This window comes from Eretmochelys imbricata, chromosome 9, assembly GCF_965152235.1.
Source record: "Eretmochelys imbricata isolate rEreImb1 chromosome 9, rEreImb1.hap1, whole genome shotgun sequence".
NCBI classification, from domain to species: Eukaryota; Metazoa; Chordata; order Testudines; family Cheloniidae; genus Eretmochelys; species Eretmochelys imbricata.
The window spans coordinates 32599998-32624426 of NC_135580.1; the positions used below are offsets into that span (position 1 = coordinate 32599998).

General features: G+C 45.0%; 1 protein-coding gene and 1 long non-coding RNA gene across 3 annotated transcripts in view; one reads left to right on the top strand and one right to left on the bottom strand.

Moving 5' to 3' along the window:
- Positions 1-10149, top strand: part of TFDP2 (transcription factor Dp-2) — a 162684-nt gene extending 152535 nt beyond the window's left edge. The window contains exons 13-15 of one of the 2 annotated variants that reach the window (XR_013347052.1): positions 4716-4830; positions 6803-7069; positions 10055-10149. Coding sequence is in view for 1 of the 2 variants with exons in the window: in XM_077825716.1 (XP_077681842.1) it covers positions 4716-4812 (97 nt within the window). In the remaining variant the exon portion in view is untranslated. Of the gene's footprint in view, positions 1-4715; positions 4831-6802; positions 7491-10054 lie in introns of those variants that run through there. The other variant, XM_077825716.1, reaches the window with a different exon arrangement.
- LOC144269820 (uncharacterized) overlaps positions 1-23561 on the bottom strand; it is a 64148-nt gene extending 40587 nt beyond the window's left edge. Inside the window, exon 1 of the long non-coding RNA XR_013347053.1 lies at positions 23470-23561. This is a non-coding gene — a long non-coding RNA (uncharacterized LOC144269820). The remainder of the gene's footprint in view (positions 1-23469) is intronic.
- Between the last annotated feature and the right edge of the window lie 868 nt (positions 23562-24429).

The following is a 24429-nucleotide window of genomic DNA, read 5'->3' on the forward strand; positions in this document are numbered from 1 at the left end:
TAACTGCACTCAAAAACAAAACAGTGTAAAACATTAGAGCCCACAAGTCCACTTAGTCCTACTTCTTATTCTGCCAAACGCTAAGACAAACAAGTTTGCTTACATTGATGGGAGATACTGCTGCCTGCTTCTTATTTACAATGTCACCTGAAAGCGAGAACAGGCATTCACATTTGTAGCTGGCGTTGCAAGATATTTACATGCCAGATATGCTAAACATTCGTATGTCCCCTTCATGCTTCAGCCATCATTCCAGAGGACATGCTTTCATGCTGATGATGCTTGTTAAAAAAATAATGCACCAATTAAATTTGTTACTGTACTCCTTGGGGGGAGAACTGTATGTCTCCTGCTCTGTTTTACCTGCATTCTGCATATATTTCATGTTATAGCAGTCTCAGATGATGACCTAGGACATGTTCATTTTAAGAACACTTTCACAGCAGATTTGACAAAACACAAAGAAGGCACCGATGTGAGATTTCTAAAAATAGCTACAGCACTCTACCCAAGGTGTAAGAATCTGAAGTGCCGTCCAAAATCTGAGAGGGATGAGGTGTGAAGCATGCTTTTAGAAGTCTTAAAAGAGCAGCACTCTGATGTGGAAACTAAAGAACCCAATCACCAAAAAAGAAAAGCAATCTTCTGCTGGTGGCATCTGACTCAGATGATGAAAATGAACATGCATCGGTCCGCCCTGCTTTCGATCGTTATCAAGCAGAACCTGTCAGCAGCACAGATGCATGTCCTCTGGAATACTGGTTGAAGCATGAAGGGACATATGAATTTTTAGCGCATCCGGTATGTAAATATCTTGCAACGCCAGCTACAACAGTGCCATGCAAATGCCTATTCTCACTTTCGGGTGACACTGTAAATAAGAAGCAGGCAGCATTATCTCCTGCAATTTGTAACCAACCTTGTTTGCCTGAGTGATTGTCTGACCAAGAAGTAGGACTGAGTGGACTTGTAGGCTCTAAAGTTTTACATTGCTTTATTCCTGAATGCAGTTATTTTTGTACATAATTCTACATTTGTAAGTAAAACTTTCACAACAAAGAGATTACACTACAGTACTTGTATGAGGTGAAATGAAAAATATTTTGTTTTTTACATTGCAAATATTTGTAATCAAAAATAAATATAAAGTGAGCACTGTACACTTTGTATTCTGTGTTGTAACTGAAATTAATATATTTGAAAATGTAGTAAACATCCAAAATATTTAAAATAAATGGTATTCTATTGTTGTTTAACAGTGCGATTAATTTTTTTAATCGCTTGACAGTCCTAATATTTAGTCTATTATCATTGCGCAGGCTGAGTGAAATTCAGAAATGAACCCTTGTCATGTTCTGGCTCTCATGCACTAGAATAGCTGTAATGGCTAGGCTGCAAATGCTGCCAAGGAATGTTCAAGTCAAAATAAAAAATCTGTGTTCGCTAGAATTTAAAAACAAATTCATGGGAACATTTCAGTTGATCTTGGTTTTTGTAAAATCTAAATTTGGTGCCTGTCAACCTTTAATAGAATGTATATTTGATTGATTAAAGCTGGTTTTTATCCCATGTGATTAACATTTTGAAGGACCATGAAATGTACAAAAGCAAGAAAATTCAGCATTAAATATTAATTGAACTCTGGGTTGACAGTCTGTCCATGCACCAAATATTATATAGAAGATACTCTGTGTTATGCCCTTGAAATCACTGTATTAGCCTGAAATCTGAATTTTTTGTTTGGGTTTATTAACCTTTAACGTAATGGTAAGGGTTAATAGCAGCTTTGGGATTGTTTTTCAGGTAATATGATGATAAGAGACTTTTCCTCACAAAAGCACCTTCTGGGCAAAAACAAATTCTGTGCACTTCCCCTGTCTCTGATGCATTGGCACATCCATTTTACACAGAATACTTCAAATAGGCTCGTAATTTAGTCAATTTGTATGTATATTTTATAACCGTTATAGCACCCAAAATTCTTACTGTGAAAGATTATTCCTGCTTCCAGTGGTGCTGCTCATTACATACCTGTAAAAATGGAGGGTTCAAAGCTCAACCTGGGACCTGAGTGCAATAATTATCCCAGGAGCAAGACACCAAGCTAGGTATTTTTTTTGGGGTCTTCTGCATGTCATTGTGAGATATGACAACAGAACAAGCCAGGACACAGTTTAAAGTCAGTAGATGTATGCAGGCACTTCTGAACAGTGGGATCTAGCAATAGATCATTGCTCTCTTAAAGCAGAATAATACTGGGCAACAGTCTTATGTATATCAACCTATATTATGGAGCCATTACAGCATGAATGAGTGTAACAACAATTGTAATTTTCTAAAGATAACTGAAGTATTTATCCACAATATGGATGCATGGAGTTAACTTTTTAAAACCTTTCCTTTTTGTGTTTGAAGTGCTGAAACCACTTAAAAGCCCATTAATTGTTTTAACCACTTTTCTACCTATTTAAGTTAACAGAAGAGTAGTCTCAGTCATGGGCTTGGATGTTTTATGCCAAGTTTCAACTCAGACCAAACTTAAAGAAAGGTTTGTGAACTCCTGAAAAATTGAAGCCCTGAGACAACTTTAGCTATAGTGGCTCTAATTGGTGCTGCTGTAAATTGTATAGGATTTAATTATTTCTAGTACTTCCACTATAGAATGAGTGGAAATTGCTGATCTTTGCTTTATGGTGATCAATTGAGGGTTTGATTCATTCTGTTCTCTTACTGAATCCAATAACCTTATGGTCTTTTCCCTAAAGTATTTACTGGCATAAAATAACTTACTGTTTTTCTGTCAAAATGTTTGTGCATTAAATAAAAGCATTTTTACATCTTCCCTTTCCTGCACTGCTAAAGCCTTATTACTAAGAGCTTGTCTACATCTAAAACTTAGGTCAACCTAGCTACCTTGCACAAGGCTGTGAAAAATTTCTTGCCCTGAGCAACAGGTTAGGTTGACCTAACCCCCCTGTAGATGCAGGTAGGTAGACGGCAGAATTGTTCCATCAATCTAGCTACCACCTCTCAAAAGGTGGATTTACTATAGTGATGGAAAAACCCCATCTGTCTCTAGCAAATGTCTGTGCTACAGTGACATAGCTGTGCTGTGCTGCGCTGCTGTAGTGTAGACATAGCCTAAAGATTTTCCCAAAGTAAACTGCCATCTAACACATTACAGGCTTTCTGGGCAACTTACTTCAAACAATTTGATGCAGATTTTTAATATTCCATGAGTTTCTTTCTTGCTGGGTATCTTTTAATTATAACCCTATTATTTTGTTTTGGCAAAGGCTGCTATTAAGCTATCTTGATTTGTTTGTTCTGATCAAGTAATGTTAATTTTTACTACCACATTGTATATGACTATTAGTAGCGTAAAAATAATGTGATATTATATATCCTTTAAACACTGGCAGACAGAAATACAAAGTACATAAAGTTTTACTTTCCTAATGAGAACATTGGTATTAGTATACAGTGTATTGGATCTAATAAGGAATTATTACTTTGCAGTCTTTCACACTTTGTAAATAAATACCTGCTATTTTTTTATGGAAATTTTATAGAAGAAGTTATTTCTGTATACTCAACTAATCCCACATTTACTGAAAATGCTGCAAGGGGGAACTGTACTCCACAAAATTGCGGGGGAGGAGGGGAATAAACACATCTGATTGAAGTGAAAAGCATGCACATGTTGGAGAAAAACAGTATCCAGCTGTTTATAACTTGAGAAGTAAAGCTGAACTGTAGAAGAACAGAATAAAAGAATTTAAAGACAACTGGGGTTGATCTTGTTTTTAAGCAAAACATTGTTGAAGAGGAAAGCTGCTCAAATTTAATGTTCATAGCATGTGTTCTCCATTTCAAAAAAGCCACCTTACAGTGTACACTCCAGGGAAAAAAGAATCAAGTTAATCTGATGTTTTAAAAATAAATATTTTAACTTCACTAATTGTAGCCTGGTGGATAGTCTTCAGCTCAGAGGAACCTAATGTGACATCCAGTGAAAGAAAATGGTTTTGTAGAATCTCTTTACATTGTGTCAATTCAATTTATAAAGATGTCAGGGTTCCCTTCCCACTCTGAACTTTAGGGTGCAGACATGGGGACCCACATGAAAGACCACCTAAGCTTATTTCTACCAGCTTAGGTTAAAAACTCCCCAGGCACAAATTCTCCCTTGTACCTTGGGTTTAAGTAACGCCACCACTAAGGAATTTAACAAAGAAGCAGGGGAAAGGACCACTTCGAGTTCCTCTTCCCCCAGCAATCCCCCCAAGCCCTTACACCCCCTTTCCTGGGGAGGCTTGAGAATAATATCCTAACCAATTGGTTACAAAATGATCAAAGACCCAAACCCCTGGGTCTTGGAACAATGGAAAAATCAGTCAGGTTTTTAAAAGAGGATTTTATTTAAAGAAAAGGTAAAAGAATCACCTCTATAAAATCAGGATGGTAAATAAATACTTTACAGGGTAATCAGATTCAAATCACAGAGGATTCCCCTCTAGGCAAAACTTTAAAGTTACAAAAAAAACAGGATAAACCTCCCTCTAGCAAAGGGAAAATTCACAAGTTGAAAACAAAAGGTAATCTAACGCGCCTTGCCTTATTTACTTACTCTTTTTGTAATATCAGAGACTTGTACAGGATGGTTTATAGGAGAAGGAGTTTTTTTTGACTTGATGCTTCTCTGCTTTCCCCAGAGAACACACCACAAATCCTCCCCCCCGCCACACAAGATTTGAAAGTATCTTCTTTCCCCATTGGTCCCCTTGGCTGGGTGCCAACCAGGTTATTTGAGCTTCTTAACCCTTACAGGTAAGGAGAAATTCTAGGCTACCCTTAGCTGTATGGTTATGACAAAAGGTATATTAGGAGACTGTTTTCTTATGTAGTTTATCAAAAAACTCACCTCACCTAGAGCTGGAAACATCCCCCAGGATAAGCTAATTAATTTCCCTGCTAATATATGATTATACCATTGTAAATTTACTATGGTTTTGTTCAATCTAGATTTAAATGTCAGGTGATATGGCTTCCTATTCAACAGTCTTATACATCTTCCTGTCATGAAGATTTTCCTGATATTCATCCTAATCTCCCTCTATTAGTTACAGCTCACCACTCCAGATTCTGCCTATGTTCCATGTTAAATAATTCCTCTATCGTCTATATCTTTCAAATATCTGCAGACCGTTACCATATCCACACAACCCACCTCCACACACACAGTTAGCAGATTAATACCTTAGTAATAAATATTGTTTTTAATTTGGTCTAATAAGTTAATTTCTTTTTCCCCTTGATCATTTCTGTTGTTGTTCTCTGAAGTCCTTCCCCTTTTTCTGGTATTGATGTGTCCTGGACTAACTAACTTCTCAGATGCACTTTCACCAGACTTGTTTTCCTAAGTTACCTGAACTACCCATGGTTCAGTAGTTTTCTCTCTGAAGTCTACCACCTGTTAAACATGAAAAACTTGCAGGATTGGGAGTTCACCCCTGTGAAACAAATCCAAACTCTAGTGTAGACCACAACCAGGAAAGATTCTCTCATAATTTGCCATGTTCTTAAGGCCATGTTCTTAAGCTTGCAGTTGGAGGGATGCCTTCATGGATGGACTTAGTAGCATCCTTAGCCCCAAAAGACTATGTAATGTGGGGCTCCTGTGAGCAGAGCTGTGTTTAAATGAAGAAAGGCTATGCCCACAAGCTCATGGTCTTTAGACTCACAACTACAATGATTGCCTCCTCTGTGGTTTTGAGTCAAACATAATTCTAAAGATGACATCACAAAATTATTCACATCTGTTCATTTAAACTAATCCCCAGCAATCCTTCCCTTCTGCCACCTTCACTATTCCAAGAACAGATAAATTGCTACGTGAGGGCTTCAGGAGGGTTTTGTTGTATTATCTTTAAGCAAGCTCATAGCTAAAACTTGTTTCTCTGTAACCTCTCTCCTACCAATATTTTCCTCTCCTCGTTGTTCTGAGTAAAAAGGGAGAAGTTCTCAATTTAAAACAATTTGTATTTCCTTGTGCTAATTTTCACCTTCTCTCTCTGAAACCAACAGAAACATTAAGGAAATGATTAAACATAACTCTTTTCTTCACTTCCCCACCTTCTCTTTCAAAAGACTGGAACAAACCAGTTGTGAAGTAAGCCCAGTAAAAGATTCCAAATGCTTTTGGTAAAGGATTCCTCAGCCTAATTTTCCCATTAAGGCAGCATGGTGCAAACTCATGCTGTTTTCAATTTTTCCTTGCACAGATCTTTTATGTCTTTTGTAAGAATGTTATAAAGCAATGTCAGCTGTACTCCAGTACCAAGCTTTTTATGTTCATATCACTGGTAAAGAAAATTCAAATAACTATCTAGGCTTTTTCTTGGTTGGGGGGGGGGGGGAGATGCACTTAATTTCATGCATTTCATCTAGAAAGAGGAACAAACACCAAACATCTGTGGCAGCAGAAGAAAGAATACAACTGTAGGTTTAGTATTCATTAAACTTTGTTTCAACCCCACATGTAAGATAAGGGGACAGAGGTTTGAACAATCACTCCGTTGTGCAAGTCCAGTATTACAAGCAACAATCTTCATTAAAAGCTGGGGTGTCTGTTCAGCCGCCTACAGTGCAAGTGTGATTTGTGTAGGTTGAGCCCCTTGTCCTTAATGTTGTTCAGCTCTACGGGTCAGATGCCTGTGTTTCTGCTACCCAAGAGGCTACATACCCATGCTCATTGGGCCCTATTTAATACCCATTTGTTCCTCCTTCACATTATTTAAAGGGCTCCAACCACTTACTACTACAATAAGATGGACACCTGAAGGCAAGCAAAAACGAGGCCGCCTGAAAACAACATGGCAAAGAGCTGTGGAAGCTAGGCTGAAAAACCTGGGGTACAGCGGGGGACATTGAAAGACTTGCCAGAAAGAGACAGGAGTGGAGGAGCTTCGTCACTGCCCTAAACGCCAGAGGCATAATGGGAACAATGATGATGAACTACTTACTACCACTGAGACTAGCTGTCCTATGTTGCAACTGTCATCCAAAGGTGACCTAGGACATGCTGTATCCATGCAACTCCAGCTGTCATTTTCCACTACTCACTCTAACATAATTATTTACTGCTGAAGTCTATTAATGCCTTTTACCCATATCATTAGTTAAGAAAAACTGTTGAATTTAACCCACTATTTGGATATGGTATGTTGATCATTGAAAGAAAAAAAACATTAAAAGTTATGTTATTTGCAAACAAGCAAAAACACAGGTTTACTTCATATTGAAAACAAGGTGATTTGATATAACATATGCATTGCTTCTCTTTTAGCTTGTCTCTACTTAGTACATCTGCATTTGTAAACTGCTTTAAGGAGCAGTAAAGTATTATGCTAACTTCACCCTTACATTTGTTCATTGGTTTTTGTTTGGTTGGTTTTTTGTTTTCGTTTGGGGGGGGGCTGATTTTTTTGAAATCCAGGGTGAGTCAAATGATTATTCCGTTGAAGTGTTTTATTCAGCTTTTGCTTTATCCTGGATCTTAATCTAAACATTTGTGCCACTAATAGCAAGGGCTGATGGTACTATCATCATGGCACTGTGTGCAGGTGTACAAAACACTCATCTGGAAGTAAATGAACCAAGTTATCCATGGTGATGTATAGGCAATGCTATTTATTGCATGGCCAGTGTATAAGAAAATCAGAATGCCTCATTAAAGAATTGGATCTTTCCTTAAACAAAAAAAAGTCTTACAATTATGTTGTTGTAACATTTGATTCCTAGGAGTTGTGTTTAAATAATAACAATCAAGGTGCTGGGTGTTGTGAATGTAATGACCAGCCCAGGTTTGTGATGACCCAAGGTGAGATCACAGAATAGCCCCCAGGGATGTGGTGCAAGCCCCATTACTTTGGTGCATTTAGAAATGGAATGTACAGCGTACTAGAAACTAGAGAACAATCATGCACCTTTTCAGGTATAATAAATTATTAGTTTTTCTGACAATTACATTTAATATGATTTATAATGATGGGCAATCTAATATTATAAAATTATGTTATTTAAATTATAGACTCCTCTGATAATATGAGGCGTAAAATTAACTAAATTCCTTAAGATCTGGCCTCCACTTTGGGCACAAGAGCTGGGAAATTTTTTTACAGGTACAGTTTATGCTATTTAGATGTCTAGGTACCTGATTCAGATATGTACTATTGATATTACCTGCCACATATCAAGTAGTGATTTGTCTAAATAAACTGTCAATGTTGAAGTGGAGTAGAGGTTGAAAATCATGCCCTTAATGCTTTAACTATAACATCTGAATGACCTTCGTTTAACAATTTTAATTGCAAACTTTTCATGAAATAGAAGTAATTTAATTACCAGTTCAGCAAGTGCTGAAGAGAAGTATGAACAGTAAAAGACAGAGCGGGAACTGTGCGCTGACAAGGGAAAAAAAACAGTTACTAACATTTCATAATTATTGTTCTTTGAGATGTGTTGCTTATGTCCATTCTATCCTAGCTGTGTATGTGCTGCGTGTACTGTTGCGGGAGATTTTTCCCTTGGCGTATCCATTGGGCCAGCTCTAGCGCCCTCTGGAACCATATAAGGGACACTGCTGGCATACATACATGCCGGTATAAGGGACACTGCTAGCCTCACACCCTCTCAGTTCCTTCTTGCTGGTAACTCCGACAGAGGGGTAGGAGAGTGGGTCATGGAATGGACATGAGTAACACATCTCAAAGAACAATAGTTACAAAAGGTTAGTAATAGTTTTTTCTTCGAGTGCTTGCTCATATCCATTCCATGACTCACAAGCAATATCCCAAGAGATGGGCTTGGAGTTTATGGATGTGCTGACTGCAACACTGCTCTCCCACAACTGGCATCATCCTGGGCCTATGGGTGATGGCGTAGTGGGATGTGAAGGTATGAACCGATGACCAAGTAGAAGCTCTGCATGGATTGGTACCTGCGCAAGGAAAATTGCTGACAAAGCCTGGGCTCTTGTGGAATGAGCAGCTGATGGCTGGAGGTGGGACATTCACCTGTTTATAGCACGCCTGAATGCAGGCAATTATCCAGGACGAGATTCTTTGGATTGACATAGATAGCCTTCTCATTCTTTCTGCTATTGCCGCAAAGAGTTGCATGAATTTGCGGAAGGGCTTAGTTCTCTCAATAAACAAAACGAGGGCTTGCCTCACGTCCAATGTATGAAGCCATTGTTCCTCTGAGCTTTTGTGAGGTTTTGGGAAGACAAGTAGAAAAATCACCTGGTTGTTGTGGAATTGTGATACCACCTTTGGCATAAAGGCTAGATGAGGGCACAGCTGGACCTTGTCCTAGAAGAACACTTTGTAAGGTGGTTCTGACATAAGGGCCTTGATCTCTGAGACACTTCTGGCCAAGGTGATTGCCACCAGAAAGGTGACCTCCCAGGAGAGAAGTAGTAGGGAGCAGGATGCTAACAGCTCGAAAGGGGGTGGGAGGGCTGTAAGCCTCAGCAGGACCCGGTTTAAGTTCCATGGGGGGACTGGTTTGCGAACCTGAGGATAGAGTCTTTCCAATCCTTTGAGAAACCGGACCGTCATTTTGTAAAAGAACACTTATCTGCCATTCACGGGGGGAGGTGGAAAGCTGAGATAGCAGCCAAACGAACTTTAATAGATAAGAGTGCCAGACCCTGCCGCTTCAGGTGGAGCAAATAGTCTAAGAGAGATTGAAGAGAAGATCGAGATGGAGAGAGATCCCATTTGGAGGCCCAACAAGTAAAAGACTTCCACTTCGCCAAGTACGTGTTCCTGGTGGAAGGCTTTCTTCTATCTAGTAAGACTTGTCTAACCTGTTCTGAGCACGCCTGTTCTTCAGGGTTCAGCCATGCAGTTAGTTGCAGGGAGGCGAGGTTTGTATTAAGCGAGAGTGGAGGTGCCACTGAGAGGTCCAGAAGTGTGCTAAACCAAAGCTGGTGTGACCACACTGGTGCTATCAGGATAACTCTTGATTTGTCCCATTTGATTTTTAGAACCACCTTGTGAACCAAGAGGAATCGTGAAAAGGCGTACAGTAGGTGGTCTGCCCACAATAGCAGGAAGGCGTCGGAGAGGGAGCCTATACTGTGCCCATGCAGGAAACAGAGCTGATGGTATTTTCTGTACTGCCTGGTGGCAAACAGGTCCACCTGGGGAGGCCCCCACTTTTGGAGGATAACACTGACGACCTCTAGGTGAAGAGACCACTCGTGGTGAGAGGAGAGGGATCGGCTGAGGTAATCCACCAACATGTTCCAGGCTCCCAGGAGGTGAGACGCCTTGAGATGGAGTGTCTCACACAGAAGTCCCATAGACCAACGGCCTCCTGACAGAGGCCAGAGGATCAGGCCCCTCCTTGTTTGTTGATATAGAACATGGCCACTGTATTGTCTGTCAGGACTTGAACCACCTGGCCTGAGACCTGGGGAAGGAAAACTTTTTAAACCAGGCATAACGCCCTGAGCTCCCTGATGTTTATGTGGGGGAAAGAGTTCTTCCCAGGATCAGAGGCCCTGAGGCCTGAGGTTGTTGAGGTGCACTTCCCACACGAGGTCTGATGAACCATGTAAGTGCAAGCTGCCATGTGACCTAGCAGCCTGAGGCACCCTCAAGCTGTTGTGATTGGGTGGGCCTCGGATATCAGGTTTGCCATGGTCTGGAAGCGGGCCCTGGCTTGGGTTGAGTCGAGCACTGCCCCAATAAATTTTATTCTCTGAACCAGGATGAGAGTTGACTTCTGCTCATATATCAGCAGGCTCAGCACCGTACAGATGGTTCGGGCCAGGCTGATCCTGTCTTGCACTTGAGCCTGTGACCGATCTTTGATCAGCTGGTCATCAAGGTATGGGTAGACCTGAACACATTGCTGACTGAGGAAGGCTGCTACAATCACCATATACTTCGTAAAAACTCTTGGGGCTGCTGATAGGCCGAAGGGAAGGGCAGGGAATTGATACTGGCAATGACCCACTACAGATCTGAGAAATCTTCTGTGACCATGGAAGATACATACTTTCACATTTCTATTTTGTATCATGTATCAATAGTAAAGAATAAAATTGTCAGACACATAGAAGAACAAAAATTGTTGCGCAAAAGTCAGCATGGTTTCTGTAAAGGGAAATAGTGTCTTACTAATCTATTAGAGTTCTTTGAGGGGGTCAACAAACACATGGACAAGGGGGATCCAGTGGACATAATGTACTTTAGATTTCCAGAAAGCCTTTGACAAGGTCCCTCACCAAAGGCTCTTACATAAATTAAGTTGTCGTGGGATAAGAGGGAAGATCCTTTCACGGATTGTGAACTGGTTAAAAGACAGGGAACAAAGGGTAGGAATAAATGGTAAATTTTCAGAGTGGAGAGGGGTAACTAGTGGTGTTCCCCAAGGGTCAGTCCTAGGACCAATCCTATTCAACTTATTTATAAATGATCTGGAGAAAGGAGTAAACAGTGAGGTGGCAAAGTTTGCAGATGATACTAAACTGCTTAAGATAGTTAGGACCAAAGCAGACTGTGAAGAACTTCAAAAAGATCTCATAAAACTAAGTGATTGGGCAACAAATGGCAAATGAAATTTAATGTGGATAAATGTAAAGTAATGCCCACTGGAAAAAATAACCACAACCATACATAAATATGATGGGGCCTAATTTGGCTACAACTAATCAGGAGAAAGATCTTGGAGTCATCGTGGATAGTTCCCTGAAGATGTCCATGCAGTGTGCAGCGGCAGCCAAAAAAGCAAACGGGATGTTAGGAATCATTTAAAAAGGGATAGAGAATAAGACGGAGAATATCTTATTGCCCTTATAATAAGTCCATGGTACACCCACATCTTGAATACTGTATACAGATGTGGTCCCCTCATCTCAAAAAAGATATACTGGCATTAGAAAAGGGCAACTAAAATGATTAGGGGTTTGGAACGGGTCCCATTGAGGAGAAATTAAAAAAGCTAGGACTTTTCAGCTTGGAAAAGAGGAGACTAAGGAGGTATATGATAGAGGTATATAAAATCATGAGTGGTGTGAAGAAAGTGAATAAGGAAAAGTTATTTACTTGTTCCCATAATATAAGAACTAGGGGCCACCAAATGAAATTAATGGGCAGCAGGTTTAAAATAAATAAAAGGAAGTGCTTCTTCACTCAGCACACAGTCAACCTGTGGAACTCCTTGCCTGAGGAGGTTGTGAAGGTGAGGACTATAACAAGGTTTAAAAGAGAACTGGATAAATTCATGGAGGTTAAGTCCATTAATGGCTATTAGCCAGGATGGGTAAGGAATGGTGTGTCCCTAGCCTCTGTTTGTTAGAGGGTGAATATGGATGGCAGAAGAGAGATCACTAGATCAGTACCTGTTAGGTTCGCTCCCTCTGGGGCACTTGGCATTGGCCACTGTCGATAGACAGGATACTGTGCTGGATGGACCTTTGGTCTGACCCAGTATGGCCGTTCTTATGTTCTGTAGGTCGGGGGCAGTGTACCAGCCTCCTGGGTCCAAGGATGGAATGATGGAAGCCAGGGAGACTATGCGTAATCTCAGTTTCTTAAGATATCTGTTGAGGCGACACAGATCAAGGATGGTCTGGAGCCCCCCTTTTGCCTTTGAGATTAAGAAATATTGGGAGTATAACCCCTTCCACCTCAATCCTAAGAAACTTCCTCCACAATCCCATACATAGAAGGGATTGCACCTCCTGGACAAGGAGCTGCTCGTGTGAAGGGTCTCTGAAGAGGGACAGAGATGGAGGTTGGGGGGTGGATAAATACTGAAGGGTATATCTGATTATCATTCTACTCAAGACCCATTGGTCCGATGTTATGGATGCCCAAGCCAAGCTGAAGAAGAACAGATGGTCCAAAAATGAAAGGGGGGGCAGATCTGAAACTGCAACTGGTACAGCACCCTTGGTTGCATCTTCAAAAGGCCTTCTTGGGCCCACAGGAGTATCTCTGAGGCCCCGACTAGGAGGCTGAGGTGGATGGGAGTGGTTGGCACCATTTATAACCTCTCTCTTTTCTTTTGTAGGGCTCAAGTCTTGGAGGTCCCGAGAACTGAGGAGGCTGCTGGGCCCTAAAGTGTTTTCTGGAGACAGACAGAGCATACAGGCTGAAGGATCGTAGGGTGGCCCTTGAGTCCTTCAGTTCGTGAAGTCGTGTGTCCATCTGCTCCAAGAAAAGGGAGGAGCCTTCAAATGAGAGGTTCTGGATTGACTGTTGGACCTCTTGGGGAAGGGCTGGAGGACTGGAGCCAGGAACAGAGACTCATGATGATCACAGAGGCCATTGTCCAGGCCGCCAAGTCAGCAGCAACCAGAACTACCTAGAGAGAGGTCTGGCCATGTTCTTACTTTCTTCGAGGAGGGCTGCAAATTCCTGTCTCAACTCTTGAGGCAGGGAGTCTTTCAATTTATTCAGGAAGTCCTATAGATTAAAATCATCCCTCCCCAGCAAAGCTTGCCGATCGGCAATATGTAGTTGAAGGCTACCCAGAAAATAAACCTTTCTTCCGTAAAGATCCAATTTCTTAGCGTCTTTTTGTTTCGGGGTAGCACTTGACTGGCCCTGTCTGTCCCTTTCGTTAGCTGCAGACACCACCAGGGACCCCAGGAGGGACGGTGCGAGTACAGGTAATCAAACCCACTTGCTGGTCTATAATACTTTTTCTCTGCCCTCTTTGAAGTGGGGGCCAGAGAAGAAGGAGTTTGCCATAGGCCCTTGACTGGTCTCATCACCGCCTCATTGATGGGCAAGGCCACCTTGGATGGAGCTGCTACAGTAAGGACATCAATAAGGCTGTGCAATGTCTCTGAGCTCCTCAATCTCCAAGCCCAGGTTTGAAGCAACCCACTGCGGGAGGTCCTGATGGGCCCTGAAATCATCCTGGGGAAGTAAACTTCTGGGATCTGCAACAGCCTCATTTGGGGAGGAGGAGGCTCGCACTGGAGGAGGGGCTCCTTCCTCTGTCTCGACTATGTCCCCTTGAGGCATCTCCTGGACTTTAGTATTGGAGTCTGGATCCAGTGCTGAGCAGGAAGAAGTGGTGGCCCGTCTCTTGGAGGCCACTGAGTAGGAGCGGTGGAAGGCAGGCCCCAGTACCTGGGGAAAATCTGGGGCATTCCAGTAGGGCCACTGCATCAGCCAGTGACCCGCTGGCCAGGGGCATGTCGGAGGACCAGCAGTGAAGCTCAGTGGGAAGTAGGCTGGATACCGATGGTGGGCTTTCGGCAGTATATGGGGTTCCCCTTCGTACCCTGAAGAGGATTCCTCTCCCAGCTACCATGGTGAAGCGGTACCCATTCCTGCTTCCATATGGTGCCGGGATTCCAGGGACCAGTGGTGTGCCAGGGAGTGGGATGCCAGGATCAGGTGGGGCTTGCCCCGGATGGTGGGAACCAGTACTGGAAAGGCGCCTAATGCACTCTGTTCTCTCCTGCTTCTGGACGCCAGAGCTAGTCGGTGCCCCAGTGGGGTTGGAGGGACTAGAAGAGAGTGAAGGTCCCTAGCCACCTGAAAATCCTCTGGGGTCGATGGCACTGTAAGTCCACTGGTATCACAGTGGTTCCCTGGTGTTAGCAGAGGGTTCCGCACTGGACTTTGTGGAGTCGACTGTGCCGACGTGGGTCCCGAGGTAGAAGAGTGGCCAGGCATGGGTCTCACTCCCTCTCCCCACTTGTCTCTCTTCTGCACTAGAGAATGGCCTCTCTTGGTGCGCTGCTTTTTGTGATTCTTCCTCGGCACTGGGAATGGAGAACAGTGCTGGGAAGAACTCCATACTGGGGAGACACTTCGCACCAATGCCAAAGTACTCAGTGCCAAATCAAAGTGGCTCTGCTCTGCGACAGGTCTGAGGGCAGCTTTCAGGAGGATAGCCTTTAGCCCTGGTCTTTCTTAGCGCAGGGGGTAAAGTCCCAACAGATTTTTCACTTGTCCTTTACATGAGTTTCCCCCAAGCACTTTAACCAACTCAAGTCACTCACAATCACAGGTTTGCCACAAGAGGCACTAGGCTCAAAGCCCTGGGCATGCCCGGTCCCTGGGGCAAAAAATCCTTCAACAATAGGAATTATACACCAACTATATTCACTATCATAACTTACAAAAACTATATACACTAAAATATTAACACTATGACTGAAGAAAGAGTTCAAAACCCCTGGAAAGAATCCTTGCCAGAGCAAGAAAAGGTTGTTCCAGCAAATGTGACGCACAGTAAAGAGCAACTGAGATGATACGGGGCCAGTGGTGCACCTTATACCAGTGCATACGCATGCGGCTCCAGAGGGCGCTAGAGCCAGCACAACAGATACCACTAAGGCAGCAGTGGCCAACCTGTGGCTCTGGAGCCACATGCGGCTCTTCAGAAGTTAACATGCGGCTCCTTGTATAGGCACCGACACCGGGGCTGGAGCTACAGGCGCCAACTTTCCAAATTGCTGTGGGGGCGCTCACTGCTCAACCCCTAGCTCTGCCACAGACCCTGCCCCACTCCATCCCTTCCCACCCCCTCCCCTGAGCCTGCAGTGCCCTCGCTTGTCCCCCCCACAGCCTCCTGCATGCCACAAAATAGCTGATCAGGAGGTACACTAGTAAATCCTGGCTCCCTCTCAGGCTCAGGTTGGCCACACCTACACTAAGGGAAAAATTTCCAGCAACAGTGCACGCGGCGTGCACACGCCTAGCATGGAATGGACATGAGCAAACACTCAAAGAAGTTTTTTTTTTTTTCCCCCTTCTCCCCACCTTTACTTAATACTTAATGGCTTCTAAACAGCTTCCATGCAGCCTGCAGAACAAAATATGGACACCACCACAATTAAAAGCCATATTGTAGGCAATGAACAGAGCCTGTTGATGCCCATGACCCCTCCCAAACCTGTGAGATGGCCCATCTTCCACCAAATGTCAATAAAACTTTCCGAAATGGTGCCGAGTGGCATTGTCCAGTATATAGAGCTGCTTAAATTATTTCCAATAGGAAGAGGGATTTTTTTGCTAAAAACCATTCTGAGCAGCAATTCTATTTCTTGAAGTCAACCCAAACTGGTGTTCTTAGAACACTAAATATTGAGGGGACAAGTATGACAGTTTGAATATCATATAATAACATTTGTGAAAGGACAAAAGCTATGTCTACATTGAAGGTTGTTTCCAGATCTCCCACCATTGCTCTAGTACAGATGGAGTTGCAGCAACAGTAAAAGCACTAGTGTAAACCAAGCATAGGTGTTTTAATCAGTGTGCCTTCTAGACCAGAGGTGGGCGAACTACAGCCCGTGGGCCACATCCAGCCCATGGGACTCTCCTGCCAGGCCCCTGAGCTCCTGGCCTCGGAGGTTAGTCCCCAGCTGTCTCTCCTTCCCCGCAGCCTCAGCTCACTGAGCCGCCGGAGCAATGCTCTGCGTGGCGAGTTCTTGCCGGACAGCACAGCTGCAGAGCCACAGCCTGACCCGGTGCTCTGTGCTGCGCGGTAGCATGGCTGGCTCCAGCTGGACGGCACGGCTGCCTGTTCTGGTCCTCTGGGAGGTGCGGCTGTAGCACCGCCAGCCATCAGTGCTCCAGGCAGCGTGGTAAGGGGCAGGGAATGGAGGGGGGTTGGATAGAGGGCAGCGGAGTTCGGGGTGGTGGTCAGGGGTTGGGGGTGTGGATAGGGGTCAGGGCGGTCAGAGGGCAGGGAACAGGGGGGTTGAATGGGGGGCACGGGTCCCGGGGGGGCAGTCAGAAAAGAGAGGGGGGATTGGATGGGGCAGCAGAGGGCAGCCAGGGGGCGTGGATCCGGGAGTGGTGGATGGGGCAGGGGTTCTGGGAGGGCCGTCAGGGGACATGGGGGTTGGATAGGGCAGGTGTCCCGGGGGGGCCGTCAAGGAGCAAGAAGCTGGGGGAAGGGGGGTCAGATAGGAGGCGGGGGCCAGACCACGCCTGGCTGTTTGGGGTGGGGGGGCACGGCCTCCCCTAACCGGCCGTCCATACAATTTCAGAAACTCGATGTGGCCCTCAGGCCAAAAAGTTTGCCCACCCCTGTTCTTGACCTACTCAGAGTAGGGTATAAGTGGCAAAAACTTTAGTTAGCATAGAGTTATAGTTGCTCAGAATGTCAAGTTCAGAAAAAAAACCACCACCAAACTTCAGAAAAACAGGAAATACAGAGTTAAGGTATATTTCCATATAACCTTAATGCTGCCCTCTTTGAACGATGCCCCAAAACAATCAGCGTATGCACACAGACGATCAAATGGTTGTGAAATATCACAAGTTGTAGGATTCGGTCAGTAACGTAGTAGGGAGAGAGAGTATAGGGCAGATGAAGATAGCTTCTTTCCTTTTCAGTGAAAAGTCAGAGGGCAAATATATGTGGTATGGGCGGTTAACACTCACAAATGGTAGAGTTAAGGTTATGTGTACCTTAATTTTGGATTTCCCAGTTTTCTGAACTCAGCATTCTGGAAGGGCTCAACCTATCACCAGGCAAGCTTAACTCTGTTATTAACAAAGGTTTTTGCCATTTAATTTCCTAGTTTTTAAAACAGAAGGAGAAATGTTTGTTGGTAGAAGTTAATGGCCATTTACACAGTTGTGGCTCTCACCTAGGTTTGCGATTTATATGTTACTGTGGCTAAGTAACAATCAAAAGACTTAGCTTATACATAGTGCTTTTTGTCAGCAGATCTCAAAAAAAAAATTACATCATCATCCCATTTTGCAGATGGGAAACTGAGGTATGGAAAGGTGAAGTGACTTGCCCAAGGTAACCCAAATGGCCAGTGGCACAGCTAGGAATAGTTCCAGTCCAGTTGTCTTTCCACAAGGCCACACGGTTGCTACATGATTCCTACCACCCCCTTTTTGTACATTTTGTTATTGGAATGGGGCTAACGTTCATGCTTTGAAATGTCTGTGATGTGTAGCTGCTAATCGGGCCAATGAAAGAAATTGCAGCCATTTTCTATGCTCAAAAACCTTGATAGTTTTATTGTATGGTGGTTACAGTAACTTCATGCATATGAGAGAGAAGATTGGTGTCCCTCTCTCCTGCTCTGCCCCAAGCCGCCATTCCCCATAACATTCAGCACTCTCCTGCTAATATTTCCAGCTTTCCCTCTCCTTTCCATCCTATTAAGCCTGTAGCTGGCAGAAGCCCATTAACCTGTAAGAAGTTGCTCCTTGCTGTCTCCTGCTCTATGCTGCTATGTACACATATCACAGGCAGCAGCTTGCTGAAGGGCCATGCATTACCTTGGTTATGTAGCCCAAGCAGCATAAAGAGCTAGGCCCCTCACTCTCACTACCCACCCTCAGCTGGGACTTCTACCCCTGCATCAGCCAAGCCCACCCAGTCTGCCCCTCCTCCAAAATGTGCCCCTTCCCCTACACTCTGGCCAACCCTCATCTCACCCTACAGGTAACAGTACCTTAACAATTCATTTTCTGGTTGTTAGATGTTTAATTTTGCGTTACCCTCAGTCCTCCCCACTCTCACCCTAGATAGCAACTCACATGGAGGCGGGCTTAGACACCCCAAAACCGCAGGCTCCACCAATCCCAGAACACACAGCAGGCAGGGAGAGGGGCTCAGACCCATGCAGAGGGGTAGGGTTCCTCCATATCCCAGGACACACAGAAAGTGAGAATTCAGGGCTGACGGCTGCCCCACTCCAAAACCTCCAGCTTCCTCTGGTACGCCTCACATTCTCCAACCCCTCCTGTCCTCTCCCCTAATCCGTATGCCCTCCCCCTTATCTGAACATCTCCAGCCCCTCTTCCCACCCGTACCACTCATTCCCATTCAGGCTTTGTCTACACTTGCACTTTTGTCCGCAAAACTTCTGTCGGTCGGGGTGTGAAAAAACACACCCCTGACCAACATAAGTTTCATGAAAAAAAGTGCCAGTGTGGACAGTGCTATGTCAGCGGGAGACGCTCTCCCACCGACATAGCTACTGCAGCTTGTTGGGGATGGTTTAATTATGCCAGGGAGAGAGTTCTCTCCCACTGGCATCGAGCAGCTATATGGGAGACTATGCTGCTGTAGGGTCCATTGTGTAGACACTGCCTTAGTCTTCTCCCCATAATACCCTATCCCTCACTGCAGACGCAACCCCGCTCATCTCCCTATAACTCACCTACTATTGCATCCCTAACCACACCTCCCCTCCCAGTGAGTATTTGCATGTATAATTTATTTTCTTTTAAAAAATAGTTTCAGCACCTCCTGAATAGTCTGCTGTACTCAGATTACAATTCTCCAAAAGAAAGAAACAACTAAAACCTTGTCAGAGGCAGATTTTTCCCAAATGTTTACAGGTCATTCTTAGGGTATGTCTATACCGCCCACATTACAGCGTGGCCACGCAGTGACTTGGGCAGTGTAGTCATGCTTTATCGCTGGGGGAGAGCTCTCCCAGCAATAAAAAATAACCACCCTGAGCAAGGGGTGGTAGCTTTATCGCCGGGCACGCCAATACTGGCACTTTTCAGCGCTAAAAATTGTGTCTCTCGGGGTGTTTTTTCACAACCCCAAATGACTAAAGTTTTAACACTGAAAATGGCAGTAAAGACACAGCCTTAGATTCTGCCCACAGTGGGTTTCAAACTAATCAAAGTTGCTAGAATCTGTGAACAGAAGGAAATGCTGTTTTGTTTTGTTTTCCCTGGTGGCTGTTACCTTGGGAAACCCTTGCTTAAATGGCTCTACATTTGGATCACTAACTCTACCCTACAATCCCACAAGGCATAGCAAATTTCAGAACAAGCTGTGTAAAGCACACAGATTTTAGAGCACTTGTAAGAGTCATCCTTTAAACATGAAGTGTTTCCCAACTTAAGCTACAGCTGAACTGGCACACCCATATAATACTGCATGAAATTAAAGGGCGAATGAAAGGGAAGGGCTCTACATATCCATCAGCAACACAGCAGACTTGGAGAAGTTGAAGTGCCCCATTCATCTCAATGATATGGTCTCAGCTGAAAGAGAATACCCAGTGGAGATGAATGCAGCGCAGCCTGAAACAATAGCTGTGAGATATGTGAATTGCTCCATTTATTTCAGTGGGTGTTCCTATCCCTCCTCTCCAGAGCTGCAGAATTTCTATGACAAGTAAACCTGGTTTTAGCTTCTCATCCCAATCCAAAGTCAGCAGTATGATCTTGGTGCATGCTCTGAGCTGGGCTTAGACCTTCTTAGAGGGATGAGGCACCCCAGGTCATATATTACATGAGAGGGGAATAGGGTGGGGGGCTCAGATCCCCCCAGAAAGGCAAACCTTCTCCAGAACCTGGCTCTCATTAGTGAAAAAAAGAAGTGTTGGGGGAAGGGGGCTGTCCATACCTCATAGATAGGCAGGGAACCCCAGATCCTGCAATACACATGGGAGAGCAGGAAGTGAGGCTCTGACACCCCCTGAAAGGGAAGCCCCCCTCCAGAATCTGGCTCAAAGAGAAGGGGCAAGGAGAGGGTGTCAGACCCCCACAGATGAGCAGGAACCTTCCAGATTCTCACACACATGCAGAGGTAGGGTGAAGAGCTCATATCCATCCCCCAGATGCCATCACATGGAAGGGGAAAATATGGGGCTGACAGGTGCCCACACCCTTATTCTCCCCCAGTCTTCCTGCCACTTCCCCCACCCACCCACCCACTTCTAATTACTAGTTAGAAGTACTAGTTAGTTGCCTTTATAAAGACAACTCAACCTGCTGGCATTCCCCTATAATGTTAAACCCTGCAGAATTCAACACTGAAGTGACATCAACAGGAAAGATAGCGACAATTGCTGTTTTTTACAGAATGGAATGGAAAACCGTGTAATGAAGTGGAGAGAATGTATTTGTACTGCTGCTCTCTAGTACATTGACTCAGAACTGCTCAGCTGGCAGCTTTTGGAGCAGAAACATCCAAGTTCTCTGTCTGCTGTCACCTTTAAGTTTTGAATGACCAGGACAATGGGGGGAGGGATAGCTCAGTGGTTTGAGCATTGGCCTGCTAAAGCCAGGGTTGTGAGTTCAATCCTTGAGGGAGCCATTTAGGGATCTGGGCAAAAATTGGGGTTTGGTCCTGCTTCAAGCAGGGGGTTGGACTAGATGACCTCCTGAGGTCCCTTCCAACCCTGATATTCTATGATTCTATGACATGCAGCAAAATTTGATACATATATATTAGGTAGCAATCTATCATAATAGATTTAAAACATTATTGATAAAATAACACATACCACTACCCAGTTTAGTCAATACTACATGCTAATCAAAATTATATACAATACCACAGGAACAGGCAAGTTACAACATTTATACAACATAACTGCCTATGGCATAAGCAAGATAACTATGATTACTGAGAATTAGCTACAGTAAAGGTGTATACATCCTGGCACATTTAGGAGTAAAAAATGTTTCAAGTTTGTACTTCAACCATAAAGACAGGGGGGAAATGCCCCAACTTGCAGGTACAGTTTTGGCTTCAGGCTTTCCGGAGTGAATCAAGTTAGCCCCATTAGTGAGAATTCAGGATACTGTTTCCAGAAAGCAACATTTATGATCACAGAAGTCTTAGCAGGAGGCAGAATACACGCTAACCCTATTGCTACACCAGGACAAACTAGGACTACCATGACCATAGCCACTTTTCTAGGGGATATGTCCCTCTGTGAGAATCCTGGTGTCCATCATGTATTGATTTATTTATTTTGTCCACGATTCTGTAAAGCCTCTGCCAATGCGGCCACCTTAAGAAGCCACTGGACAACTGAGCTACTGAAAGTGACGTAAGTCTGACTGAGTACATAGGCACAGAGAATCCGAGCCTCCCTGCCACGCTGCTGTCCCCCAACAAGCCACAAGGCTTCATAGCGAGCCCAACACACCTCAGTTTCACACCATCAGTTCTCCATCTACACATAGCGAAAGCACCATGTAGACTTAGCAAGACAACATATGTACAGAAAACCCTAGAACACTGACAGAAGGAAAGCCATAAGAAATGAGGCAAAGACGCACGATGCATATACAGCATAGAACACACAGTAAAGGGATACGCATAGGGGTAAATACTATTTTCTGACACTACAATTTACAGTAATATATGTCAGGTTTTATTCTGAAAGGTGGTGAGAGGATGGTGGTTTTCCCCTCCCTCCAATAGTTAATGAAGTCCTACAGTATTTAACCATTACCTGTCATATTTCCCCAAGCAGTTTCCTTTTTTTTCCACTTTGACAATCACTCAAGTTTTAAATATTCTTTGCATGTTTTCCGCAAGTTTGCAGTGTATAAGCCTGAGCTTTCCAGAAGTCATCCAAAAAAGTAGAGATTACTATGATACTACAACACAAGTTTTGAGCTGCATACAATGGCATGTGAACAGCACTTTGGCAAGAGTACACTTGTTTAGTGAAATCAGGTGTGGGATTTGGTAGTGAAAATTGCATTTAACCCCTTTGATTGTGGGAATTATTATTTGCAGCTGAAGTAGTGTGCTATCAGCAACAACGGCAACCTGGAGGGGAAATGGGAGGCCTAGGGCTTGCGTTTTTATTGTTTTATTCCAAATGCCAATAACCTCAAAACCACAACCGAAAGACACAGTACAAACATGAATTAAGCTTCAAAATACCCCACTGAGCTAGGTCAAACCAACAGTGAAATGCAGCCATTTCAGCAGTGGAACACAGCAGCTGTTTAAGAGAACATGAAGTGAAGCATCCAATTGAAACTGCAGGTGGAAATTTTAGTTAGGCAGACTGTACTGGTGGAATTTGGCCAGGACACTAGGCTAACACCCTCCCCCACACCTCGCTTTGTACCTCATATTGTACTTCTTCCGGCTGCCAGAACATTAGGCAGCACCACGGCTCGGGCTCTGTAGTGGCAGACAGGGAAGCGCCACCTGCACCATTTCCCGCGGCCACGCGGTGTTCCTTGAGATGGTTTCCCCAACCTTTTTGTAACTGCAACCCTCCTTCAAGGCATTAACTGTTACGGGATGCTACCACACACCCGTCCAGCAGTGTTTCCTTTTCCCCATATTCCCCCTCCCCCCCAACACACAGTCTCCCCATAACCCCCTCAATCTCTCCTCCTCCTTTCCCTGAGAGCCCCAGTCATCCCCTCTCAAAAGTCATCCGACCCGACTCCTTCCTTGCCCCCGCATGGCCCCTCCTTGCGCCTTCACAACCCCAGCCTCTGCCCCAAGACCCCCAGAAACTCGCACTCAAATGGCTCCCCTCAACCGCACCGGCCCTGTCCCCGCTCCTCGCCCAGGCCCCACCCGCTTCCCTCTGCCTGCCTCACCCCCGGCTCTGCCACCAGACGCCTCCGCTCCCCTGCCTGAGGGCCCCTCTCCCACACAGGGGCACCCCACGGCTGCCACCAGGCCCCTCAGCCCCTCTCCCACACGCCGCCCTCGTACCTGCCCGGCCCCAGCGCCGCAGAGAGCGACGGTGCCGCCCGGCGGGCTCCCTGTGGGGGGAAGAGGCGCCGCAGCGGGGCAGAGGGCAAGAGCCCAGCGGGCTGCAAAGCAGCACCACTGCAGCGCCCCCCACTGGCAGGAGGCCGCTGCTGAGAACGTGGCTCTGAGCGGGGCCGCTCAACAGAGGGCGGCCGCCGCCCCCGCCCGGCAGGACACCGCTACTACCCCACTGCCGCGTTGGAAAATGCCATCCTGGAGAAAAGGGTGGGAAGGGGAACATAGGCCCGGGGTAAATCTGAGGTAGGAGCTGACAGTTATCCCCACGGGCCTGGCTGTGTCTCTCATTCAGAAGCGCCTTGGCTTGTTTTATCGGGAGAGGGCGTCTCTTGGGGCACGTCTTCACTGCACTGCTAAAAATAGCCATGGAGCCAGCAGCGCAAGAGCGGAGGGAGTTACCAGCCTCCCCAAGTACGATCCTGTCCGAGATCATAGAGACCCGGAGGAGGGAGTGGGATTTTTTAGCACGTGAGCTCCATGGGCGCTAACACCGGTATGCCTCCTCCAGCGCCAGTGCAGCCAGACCCATAAGCTCCAGCTAGCGGCCGGTCAGGGGGTCTGGGTCAAAGCTGCAGTGCTGCTGGGGACACAGCTACTCTGTCCTGCTAGTCAAATGAGTCTACGCTGCTCATGCAAACACACTGGAGCCCCAGTGTTATTTCTGCACGGTGACTGCTCTCAGTGGAGGCTAACGCTGGAGTTGACTCTAACTTATACTAACACTATGACTCCAGTGAAGACAGACCCTTAGAAGAATCTCTGAAGCAACCCCCCCTTGTCCCAGGAAAAGGAAGGGTAGATGTAGTTTCCAGTTACCTAGGCCAGTAGGGGACATCCACTAGTACAGTGATTTTCAACCTGGGATTCGTGGACACGACTAGAATGAGTTGGATGTTCAGATTT